Source organism: Echinococcus granulosus (genome assembly GCF_000524195.1).
Source record: "Echinococcus granulosus chromosome Unknown EG_S00101, whole genome shotgun sequence".
Classification (NCBI taxonomy): Eukaryota; Metazoa; Platyhelminthes; class Cestoda; order Cyclophyllidea; family Taeniidae; genus Echinococcus; species Echinococcus granulosus.
In genome coordinates, this window is record NW_020170481.1 from 272,063 (window position 1) to 283,949 (window position 11,887).

Below are 11,887 nucleotides of genomic sequence, written 5' to 3' on the forward strand. Positions count from 1 at the left end.
ACGCAGCCTTTTGCCTTACCTTACTTCATTTTTAATCGTGTAAGAAGGAAGAAATCCCAGCACAGGACTGTATTTGATCTAGGCGGCTAGTCTAAATTGTGTGGTACTGCTTTGTTAAAGTGTGTGAATGAGGCAGCTAACTTATACACAATCCCCCATTGCCAAGCCTGTGAACTTCCCGGAATGAAATTGCAAGTGCTAAGCATAATTAACGCGCCCATATGTGACATCTTAACTCGTAATAATTACCTGAGAAGTAATAAAACTGGGTAGCAACGAAGTGTGCGTTCTTGCATGGAGTTAATTTATGGCCTACAAAATGCGGTGACGATGTGCATTCTGTCATTCATTTTACTCACCCGATCACCATAATCCGCAGCCTCATTTGATTTTATTCAGGAAATTATTTTACCAGAAGGCTCCACTGCATTTTCTGCCATTATTATTGCCGACAATAGATGGTGCCCTTGAAAGTAGGTCAACTGACAAAAATGAGATGACAGTGAGAGGGGGATTGGGATGGTACACTTTCATACAACATTTCTGCTGTTACAATTACGGGAAGGCAGTCAGACAAGCATTGTGACAGCTGATCATCTCATATTGAAGTCGTATTTCTCCTTCTTAGCGCATAATCGGACCATTTGAACGAGCTAGAATGGAAGGATTTGCAACTTCAGTTAGTCTCTCGTGGCAATGTTTGCGAGCCAATTGTCACAGGAGTTCCTGCTCCAAATAACAAGGGCATAAAAGAGCACTGTGAAACCACTTTCTGTCCTCCCCTGATACAATCTTCTAACTGCGTACCGGTGTGTGATAATAAAAGATTTAATTAGCTTTCCCACTGTTTCGGCTCCTTTTTTTGCCAAGATGCTCGCTAGCGTTTCCCGTTACCTTGCACCGGTGGATGGGTATGCAAGCCAACTTACTTCACTGCCAATTTTGCTAGGAGTGGTGAAATTTGAAGGGGACTGAATTGCTGAATAAGCAAGCATGTGAATCGAGCTGCGTATTTAAAGGCATCACGTCCACCTTCCTTTAGTCATCAGTGAATGCTTTGCAAAGCATTCCCTACCAAAGCCAACGCTATCTCCGCCACTTTGTTCTTTTCCCACATGTTTTAGAAAAATTTAAATTCCTTACACGGACCCAGGGTTAGCGCGGGATAGTGAGTAAACCACAGCTGAATTGAGGAAATCTGTGAAGTAAAGATGCTGAATGTTTCCATTACCTTGATGCGAAAGTGGTAAAGGAATATAATGAGATAACGTCGTATGTTATGTTGTAAGTTACAAGTCCATTTACATTTATGTTATAAAGCCGATTTACCTTAAATTCGTGTGCCTGTTCTACGTTAAAATAAATATGTCAGTCTTGGGCAATTTGTAACAGGATATCTTAGATGACTGAGGACGTTTTCCTTATGTAAATGACACATTTCTCCCTGTACTTCGCCCCATCGCTCCAAGGCGGCCAAAGCCCTCCACAGAAGCACACAAAGTCAGTGGTAATAAATTTTGTCTTCTCATGCGGTTCCATGGGATATATACTAGCCCTCTTGCCTAATTTCTTATATAACCATGTTTAGAGTGAAACGGTAGATCACTTTTGCCGTAAGATTATTAAATGCTGGACCATTAAAATATTATGGTCTTCCGTTGGTATGTAGAGGAAAATTTTGCTGTGGATAAAACATGGAATCCAAAAATGCCCCTGCAATTTAACTAGCATTTAGTGCTTTATGGATCCAAGAAACAGTAAGGTACGAGAGCCGGTAATATTATCAGCAAAGATCTTCCGTGAACACGTAGCATGGAGAACCATCCACATTCATGCTCCCTCTAAGTACACATTATGGTGAAGTCTTGTGCCAAAAAACACCCAAAAATGAAAGAAAGTGACAAGTTTTCATTCGAGTCAGCGGTAGATTTTGGATATTTCATTAAAATTCAACATGATCATTTGACTTTTTTAGGAGAGTTATTAACCGGGCAATGAAACAAAAAGAGCAACTCGAATTTCCAAACAAGTATTTTCAAATGCACACATTAAGATGTTACTTTAGTACAAAATCCTTTGTCACCTTTAAACAGGGTGATGTCTTTAAATAATACGTTCTTTTTTTACTTCTAAGTACGCTACGGAAGTCTACGTGAAAGAGCAAATCGGAAGAAAAACCTGGAAATGACAACGCTTAATCAATCATCTCTTAACATGGGTGATTCTTAATTTTGACGAGAAAGACTAATATTTTTTAAACAAAGGTTGACAGGTCCAAATGGTAATCGAGAGGCGCGAGTCCAAAATAAACAGTCCATAAATGAGCTGTACAATGTATACAGGCAACAGCTTTGACAGCTCGTGCCAGCTTTCATAGTTCTCAAATTGAGAACATAGTCTGTGGTATGGAGAGCAGGTGCTGCCTATTTTATAGCATTGAATTAGGGCGAGGGTGACGTTCTTGTCCAAGGGCACAAAATGGACCTCTAATCCCGATCTGATCCATTGCAAGGATTTGGTGACTAAGGTGCCACCTATAGACACACAGAGAGAAGTTATGAAGCAGGCAGCAGAATGAACCTGTGCAATGAAGGCGTTCTGACTTAAAGCGAAGGCCGTCAAAACATCTGGGCAGATGCGTTAATTCGAGAAAATCACTCACCAATCTGTAGGGTAAGTTTAATGCTACTGAAATGTAGTAAGTAGAAATTATTATTACTCACCAGCCGTGAGTAAATGAGCAACTTAACCGAGCAGCAAAATAATTTTTTTGTCATAAAATTTTTTTTAAACAAATGAACACATTTTTAATGTTTTTAATTAGAAGTAAACATTTTGCAACCATTTTTTTCCAAGTGTATTTAGTTTTGTTTTGTTTCAACTGACTAGATAAAACATAAATAATCGCAATTGTTATACTTAAACTTATTTCTATATTTATTGATTTAAATATTTATTACAGATTTTGTTTTAATGGTTCGGTTTGATATTACAGTCTCGTGTATATGAATTGGTGATTTGAGTTTGTGTATTTCTAACTTTATCGGGAGTTCAGTTTTCTTTTCATCTTCCCAGTCGCATTTCGTAATGCTGTATTCCCAGACGATCGCCTCTTTCTTCGAGGATAATTGCACCATTTCCCTTCCACATCCGGGTGCAGATAACATATTTGTGTCGTCAGGCATACTACATCATCCCTGCCTTTCAGAGATCTTTCAGTTGTTCAATGATTGCAGTTGTCGGCTTGCCTCTTACTACTCCACCATCATGGCTGACTCAGTACCAACAAGTGACTTTCCTCTTATATCTTACCGTGCCCACTTTTCTATTTATTACATAGCGTACTCAGAGGTTTACGAAGAATTTTTATACTTTTTGATACTTCGACGACGAAATGGTGACCGCCTACGGGGAAAGGGTTTTGGAAATTTGGAAAAATAAAAGCAAACTTTTCACTAATTGATTTGATTGTTCTTTAATTTAAAGGAAAATGTTAGTAATGCTGATAGATTTTATACCAAGTTAGCTCAGGTTTCCAAGAGATTACCAGCACTTTTGCAGTGCTTATTTGTTCCATTTTTCTTGGATGGAATGTCCAACTGCTTGCACGTTGTCACACTTAGGAAGTTTTCTGATCCTTGGATCCATATTAGTGAAAGCAGGTAAAGGAGAAATGTTCACTCAGAAGTCTGATTTCGCATTAGGACTTGAAAGACGATCAGTGAGTTCTCCTCCACGCAGCCTGTTGACCGACCGAAAGCGGGTCGTCTGTCTAGGACTAACCCGACTGGGAATTTGCATAAAGCCCATTCCGTGTAGGAGCCTGATATTGAGAACAAAGAGAGTAATCAGATAATGATAATATACTCCATTCCGCGATACGGCTCCGAGATCTGGAAATAAACAACAAACTCACTTTTGGGCTGAATTTTTATATTAGGCAAAAATAACCAGGATTAACCAATAGGTTGGCTTTTATGCTTTGATCATCTTCAAGCTAATGACACTTGTGCAAAAAAAGATGCGAGTGCTGCATTAAAGTTGATAAAGAAATATGAGGAAATAGGAAGCACCACTAAGAAGCAGACTTGACTCTCTATCGCTCGAGGGTAGGTAAGTTGGACAGTGAATTTGTTTTTGTCGAAGAATTTTAAAGCATAAATCATATAGTAATTATCATTCATTTTTACCTCCTCGCTCACCACTTATTTTATAACTTCTGGGTTACTAAATGCCTATCAGTAGTACGTCAGAGGGGCAGCACCTGCTCCCCATACCAAACTATGTTCTCAATTTGAGAACTTCCAAAGCCGGCACGAGCTGTCAGAGTTGTTGCCTGTATACATTATACAGCTCATTTATGGTCTGTTTATTTTGAACTCGCGCCTCTCGATTACCATTTGAACCTATCAACCTTTGTTAAAAAGAATTTAGTCTTCTTCGTCAAAACGACAGCAAGTGTAGCAAGCGGAAATCAATAAGGAATTGCGGGTCGCCACAATAACTACGAAAGTAATGCTCGATTCACCTTATTTTTTTACTAAGCAGGCATCTTCTATCTGTGCTTACCTCATCCTCCACTTACTCTTCTCTGTCTTCCACACTTCTCTTGATTTTTAAAGTACCTTTGCAATAACAGCTAAGAATGCTGAACTGTTGCACGCATACACACCCACATACACGTGTACCTTCATCCAACAGACTGCTTCGCTGCATTGAAGAAGCACCCATTGCTGCACACACTTGTGGACTTTGTAGTAGAGAGTACATTGCCACACCAGTAGTGCACTTACCCGGCACATCTTGCCTTAGTGCCAAAGGCACAGAAGTGGCAACACCACGAATGAGGAGTGGAAAGAGGGTTACTTGAAGGTGGGTGGTGGGTTCTGGCAGACTATCAGTATGACTTCATGACCGTGTCAGGTGTTTGCTTTCACTTACACTGCGATTTCTCGTCTATCAACCGCCATTGTTGACTTCGACGGTGACGAACCATCCCACCACTGTCAGTTTTAACTTCCCCTCCTTCAAAGTTAGTGGTGTTAGTGTCATCCACGAATATGGACAGTGCACAGGAGGTGCATTTGTATCTCGCCAGCCCAGTGTATGATGTGACCTCTCATAGTGAAAAACTGCTGACAATCGACCACACAAATTTAGCACTTTTGCTTTTTTGTTATTTTAGGTTTAATTTTACTGCCACGAAATGGTTTACTTCCAAGCTGTAAAACGGGTCAAGGTTCTGCAATTCAAAAGGTACAACTAAGTAGTTGTTCTCAATGCATGCTAGAGTTATTCTGCAAAAACAACAGAATGATCGAATTTTCATGCACCCTGGCAAATGAATTTGGGATGTAGTGTATTTTGGCACAAGTAAAATGGGTGGATGGAGGTTTTATAAGCGAACTTGTCATGTCGCTCCATAACGCTCCTCAGAAAATAGTAAATTGGCGCAACAGCTTAAAAATGTTGATGCCTGCCACACGCTGCTCAAAAGTTAGGAGGAAACTACAAACTCGCCCATTATAGTACGTGCTTAATCAGTATGCAGAGTAACCTACTAATAAGTATGAATCACTGGTTGGAAATGCAAATAGAAATAAAAATATTCATCGAGATTACTGCAATGATAAACAGGTTTGTTAGGTATATGTAAGCAATGCAAAAATTAATAATCTTAAAATTCAAGCTGTGATTCATTGCTGTTCTTTACAAACACGTAGTTGTTTTTGAAACAGGGGTTAAACTTGAATACTGTTATTTTTAGATTAAATGACACAATCTTGCGCACATCTAATTACCGTGAACTAGAAGTAAGATGATATCTAAGAATAAAGTGCAATGCAGGCATTTTGGTTCTGTTTAGGGCAAACCGTGGTCAGAGTAGAACTGTATATTCCACGTTTTTGTTCTTATACGTCAACGATTTGGCCTTAAGGCCACTGAGGTGGACTGCCGAACTTAACACGGACGGTGGGCCCTTCGACGTCGCCGTGGGTTAACTGAGAAGGTGTACGTAAACCCAATGAAAGTTGAAAGGATACCTTAATTTTTGTTGTTATTTACACCGATTGTGAATTCAACCCTCTTGATTTTACTATTGTAACCCTTGTGGTTCCATAATCATGAAGCAGTGTTCGGGTTTCCTATTTTTCGTGCTTTAAGTGCGATGTGAAGGTATTTACTTTAACGCTCTCTTAGTTTGCATAATGTAGAGCTGGTTGTAGTTAATTGCTTTCTTTACTGCGACAGGTCTTCAGGCAACGGCTTTTACAAAGACTCCAACTCAGATGACTTACTACTTTACAATCAGATTGTCCTCTACTAGAATGTGTCGGCCGCCTGAAATATTGCAGCAGCTCCAAAAACCCACTGGGTCTTCTGTCAGGTCGTGTGTGCTGGTGTTCTAGTCAGGTCTGCAGGTCGCTACGTCAGGCATTATTGAATAGATGGAGTGGTATGATTGTGGGTAATTGTACGGATCTGCATAAGCTACTTTAATAATTCATATCCTGCTGCTTGTCCTTTTCTGTGAAGTAATTTATTATTGCCTGCTGTAGTGTTGTGCTTCGTTTACGAATTCTGAAATGTCATTTTTAGAGTTGAAGGACTGTCGGAATTCTTATTGTCTCTGTTGTACTTTTCTAGTGAGAATGATTGTATTTGAATATGTAAAAAGCATTTAATTTGATCTCAGCTAAGTAGATTTCACTGTTAATGAAAATTTTGAGCCCGAAACAGTAGAGTTAGATACCAGATAATATTCAATTTTTCGTGATCTTTGTCTGCTTAGCAATAAGGCAAGAAGAACTAGCCATGAGACTGTTTTAGCTTTAGCTGAAGTATATTTAATGGGCCTAGTGGCAGTGGGTGACCACGTAGCTACTTAAATATGTCGTTAGGTATGTTTTGTTACTTTAGTCGCGAAGCAGGAGAACGCTTATACCGTGATATTTATAGTTTCCTGACAGCTCTCTTGTCACTGCGGTTTACGAAACGGTTCACTTATTTTCCCCTCTGGAAAAAGTGTTTTTCATGGCACAAATGCAGTTGTCATTAAAAGGGTGAAGCAAATATTTTTTATGTCAATTTGTTTAACATAAACGGGTTTGAAAGGAACTTTGCCTACTAACAAGCATATTTCTCGCAGTTCAGAATTAGTTTTTTGTAAGCAGTGCTAAACTCTCAGTTTGAATCAACTCTTCGTAATTTTTAAGCGTTATAGTCTGCTTGGCATTCGTTCCCTTGGTTCCACTTAAACTATCTCCCATGTGAGTTCGTTGCTCCGGATGTCTATTAAAATGGTTATCAAGTCTTCCGATAATTTTTCATTGGATTGGAAAATGTAGTTGCTAACTAAATGGGCCCAAGCTTTTTTACTTGAAAGGATTTCTTCTGGTTTACTTGACTCAGTGAAACGCTAGTATGTTTGCATGGAAACGGAGTCGATGACCTTTTGGTTATGCAAAAAGTATTCAGTGTTACCTTATAAAACCGGAGTTGTCATTATAAATCTTCCTCTCTCACTTCCACTTATTTGCTTTAGGACTGTTAAATAACTTAGTTTACTATCTTTGACCAAAAAAGTCTTACAAATTCCTCTTTATTTTTCTATTATTTTAGGAAACATAGGCAGTAGCACAAATGACAAAATTCTCCTTCCAACTTCAGGCATACTTTTTGGGAGCTTCCGGATTTTTGGGTTAACCAAAATTTTGGTGGTTCTGATTAATTTGTTTCAGCCTTACTCAGGAGCAGGAGGCCCACTTTTTGCCCTAAAATACTTATGATATATATGGTTTCTGCAAAAGTGCACCAAGCCTTAAGAGAAGCATCGCAATTCTCCCTCCAAAAATAGACTCCCTGTCCCCAGCCCTCCTTTTTGGTACCTCTTGAAGTTGCAAATCAAATGCCTGCCCTAACGATTTAGGTCTGTTTCTGGTTGTTGCACGCGCGCGCTTCCATTGAATGTCCGTGCAGTCGTCCTTCGAATTGAGACGAGTTGGAGCTGCGACTGAGCCAATGGATTGGTCGTTCGGAGGTGGAGAGTTGCCATAACTAAGCTGAGGAGCCCAACAAACGTAGCGACTTCTCTTACCTTCCTGGACATAAAGTGAGTTCGCTGAAACACTGCATTTATTTTATGTTTCGTTTGTTGATAGAGGCACTTATATGCGACGCCCTGAGTCCCATGTCTGAGCGTGCATTTCACTAGCTTGCCAAAAGGATTGGTTGGTATTGTTAACGCTAGGAAGAGTAGAGGAAATGTGAGGGGCTGCGGTGTCTGGCTATTTTCTAGAGGCGGGTCTTGGCATTGCAATAACATCTTTATAGTAAAACAGCGGAGGCAGAAGTGTGGAAGAAGAACTGTCATGCAATCAAAACTGGTCATTTCACGGTGTAATGAATACTCATTTCCGTTTTGTTTTGAGTATTGTGTCCACGGCTTCCAATAGTTTTTACACCCACTCTTGCAAACACCAATGACAGTGGTGCAATGACCTGGGAAAAGGAAAGGCAGACGATGGCGAGCTGATAGTCTCCTAGGTCATGCTGGAGTGTGGCATCTCAAATGGATTTTGGTGGGAATCCCATTCGCTCATAATCGTTTTTAACCTGGTCGCTTTGGGGAAGGCTGTCCATCTGGTGGAAGGTAATCGGAGGCCGTAAGTGTTATGGAGGGAGCGTAATTTGTGTGCGAATTGCTGTTCGCAGGACTGCTTGTTCGCGAGTCCTATTGCATTACCGTGAAGAAGAAGTAAATTAGGCATTATTTCAACTTTTTGCTGAAATCTGAAACTATTTACGGTGTGGAAGGGGTAACGGTTCCTTAAAATGGTTGAAAAATTGCGAATAGTGAGTTGTTTCTTCCCTTCCAACTTTACCAATTGAGAAGAACAGTAGGTTGGGTTTCTAGATCGCCTTGAATGCATGATGATAGGGTCTTTGAGCTCAGAAATGCACTGTTTCCGTTGAGAAAACCGAAAATCTGACGCTATCGTGTTTCTCCTCACTACGGAGCGTCAAACTTCAAGGTCGTTCGCGCCTCCTTGTCGTCTCCTGCGGCATACTCCCTAGTCGGCTTTCCAGCCAATCGGACAACGAGACCTTGACGCCGACTAATGAATTTGCGGGTGGATTTAAAGCCCTCCTTGTGGATGTCAAAATGCGCGCTCAGGTCACCTCTCGCCTTCACTTTGATGGCCAATTCTTCCCATTGCAAAGTGCATGGAATATGTTTTGTTTCAATGGCGTAAATTAATTTGCTTTGGGTGCTTTTACGAAGCGCATTTTTTCTCATTCACATATTGTGAACATTGTAGTTGGTGTACGCAAGGTAGATGGAGGCCGGTTTTAAAGTGTGTTTTGTAAGAATTATTGGTCGGACTGCTTATTACCGCAAATCTGGTATAGTAAAGACGCCTTTTCTCCATTGATTCACGCTAGAATGTAAGGGAAGGAATAGGGAGAGAAGTAAAGATCCTATTCATTTAAGGCACGTTATATGTGTCGACTTCGTGGTTGTTAAGTTTGAACTTTTATGAAATTTGACTTAAACTTATAAACGTCGAAGGAGGCTTTTTGTTTTATACTCATGTCCCCATGCGTTTTAATAGCTTGAATGCAGTGGAGCTACATAAACGTGGATAAAGTGGGTCTTGGATTTATTACTTCTTTAAGAGATATTGGGACGCTAGAGGCTAAACCTTGCTCTTAACTAATTTCCTTCATAAAATAAGCCAGGAGCGAATTCCATAATATCTTACGCTTAACTTGTAAGAGTCTGCTCTGAAACTAAAAAGCGTACAAAATAGCTCCTCAACCTTTTTTTACATCTCGCGTGCCTTTCATTTTCAAAATGACACATTTAGTTCGTTTTCCTATTTCGTCAAAGACGCTTGTAAAAAGTGCTGTGGGGTGTAGTGGATTATCAAACAGACAGAGAATGATTGAGTAAACGGAAGCTTTTCACCGAAAGTCGAGGCAAAATGTCCTTCTTATGCATACTCAATGAAGAAGAGTGAACTTGACTTTGAAAGAAATATGCATGTTCATTGATTGGGAGATTGGAAACGCGGTTCCTTTGAAACCTGATTTCGCCATCAAATCCTGAGCGCTGCTGAGCGTGAAACCTTGCCTCTGCCGCATACATTAGGCGACTTTAAAGCAGCATCAAAGCACCATTTTGACAATAAACCATCTGTCTACGATATGGAAAATGTGGAGTTTCATGGCACAGTATTTTCAAGTGTCTTAATTTCTGCATCTGGTGTCATTTGCTGTCTGTTTGGCGGGTAAAGTCTAGTTAGGAGAGCCCATACCCTAAGCAATTTGACATGGGACCGATTAGTATTACACTGCCTTTGTTTTGAAGACGAAATCGTGCCTGTTGTGAGATTTTGTTCCTCGTTTAGTAATTTTAATTGGTTTTACTTTTCTTCAAGCAAGGAGTAGAATGTGCGGGTAGGGTGGACGCTGATATGTATTTCAGTAGCACCATCTTACTAACTCCCTTGCAAATTGGTGGTCGTAAACGCAGGTCGATCATTACTGGTACATTTTGATATTTACAATCATGACTGTTTCCGTGTGTTTTTTTTACGAACAAATAAGTGCTTTTCAAGTATTGGTTAATTTTCTAATTTTTAACCTATAATCACGAGTTTTTCGGCCCTGTGAATGCGTGTTGAGCCTGATGTCCTATTAGATTATAACCATTAATATGAAACCGGAGTAGAGTTTATTTAAGATAGATGTTACAGTGCGTTTTGCGTATCTCCCGCGAAATAGATAAGTAGATAGGGTGGGTGTGGCACAAGTACTCAAATTTGGGGAAGTTCATATCTTTCAACTTATCACCATTCAAATAGGTAGTAATATATGGAAGTTTGAGGAAAGACTTCCGTCCTTTTGGCAGCCAATATTTTGCTATTTTTACAATACCTGAAAGACGATGAGGAGTGGTTTTGTGCAAATGTTTGACGCAGCTCTGTTTTGTAGTAGGTGCCTCGAATCTTGCCGCTGCATGTCCACGCAAAGTTTGTAAGTTTGCGTGCATCCTTCTCACTCATCTCGGTTGGGGTTTTTCACTGCCTATATTAATGTTGCTGCCTGGTGAGAGCATTTTCCTCACTCCTGTTTCATCGGTGGAAGTTGTTTTCCACTGCCACACTCTCGCTCCGTCCTATATGCTCAGTCCGCCTGGCGCACACTGCGGCAGTGGGCTTTACTACCACGTTGTACAAAGGGACCCATAGTTTAAATTTGGTCGAATTCTCAACCAAACAGACTAACTCTCCTTGCTTATCATTTACCCTGTTGTTGGTTCGCTTTTTTGTTGTTTTCCTACCTGTTTTTATGCAAAAACACTATAGCATATTCGTCTCATGTGCTTTCAGGTTTACTAAAATAAATTCTTTTATCACAGGTCAAATCATGCTACCTGCAGTAGTAGCTAATTCAACTGCCAACGTGATTGGGACAAGTGCAAAGTTCTCACAGGGAGCATCCACTCTTGAGGGCCTGCAACACAACAAATCATACAATGTCTCGCTGGACGTTCGTAGTGGTCAAGCCAAATTGGGGTATTACTTCGCAAAAATTAGATCACCACCCTCAGGTAGGCTGGTGCATTTGATTATGATGTGCAACTTCATATCAAAGGGTATTTCTTACTAACGCGTTTTCCTTGTGACTTTTGTGGCGTCATGCTTTAAGAGCACATATTGACAGTTGTTAATGCACGATCCCACATGTTTTACAGTTGAGCAACTTTAAGATGTTACGTGATACTCTCATTGGGGTGGCACTGACACTAATAACTTTGATGAAGAGAAAGTTGGAATTGACAGTGGTGGGATTGTTCGCTACCATCGAAGTCAACAAC

The 11,887-nt window shown here is 40.2% G+C and overlaps 2 protein-coding genes across 2 annotated transcripts in view; both read right to left on the reverse strand. All coding sequences in view use genetic code 11, as the record gives it.

Annotated features, from left to right (window-relative positions):
- Nucleotides 1–2,773: 2,773 nt before the first annotated feature.
- EGR_08286 (hypothetical protein) lies at nucleotides 2,774–4,770 on the reverse strand (the record flags this gene model as incomplete). The annotated part of the gene is made up of 3 exons (XM_024497535.1): nucleotides 2,774–2,931; nucleotides 3,358–3,473; nucleotides 4,586–4,770. 3 exons carry the CDS (start codon nucleotides 4,768–4,770, stop codon nucleotides 2,774–2,776), a joined length of 459 nt encoding a protein of 152 aa, XP_024348076.1.
- Nucleotides 4,771–6,697: 1,927 nt separating this feature from the next.
- EGR_08287 (hypothetical protein) overlaps nucleotides 6,698–11,887 on the reverse strand; it is a gene marked incomplete at both ends in the record, with an annotated part of 11,220 nt that continues 6,030 nt past the window's right edge. The window contains 5 exons of the mRNA XM_024497536.1: nucleotides 6,698–6,785; nucleotides 8,325–8,502; nucleotides 8,747–8,879; nucleotides 10,152–10,205; nucleotides 10,511–10,639. Of these exons, the coding sequence (XP_024348077.1) occupies nucleotides 6,698–6,785; nucleotides 8,325–8,502; nucleotides 8,747–8,879; nucleotides 10,152–10,205; nucleotides 10,511–10,639 (582 nt within the window). The remainder of the gene's footprint in view (nucleotides 6,786–8,324; nucleotides 8,503–8,746; nucleotides 8,880–10,151; nucleotides 10,206–10,510; nucleotides 10,640–11,887) is intronic.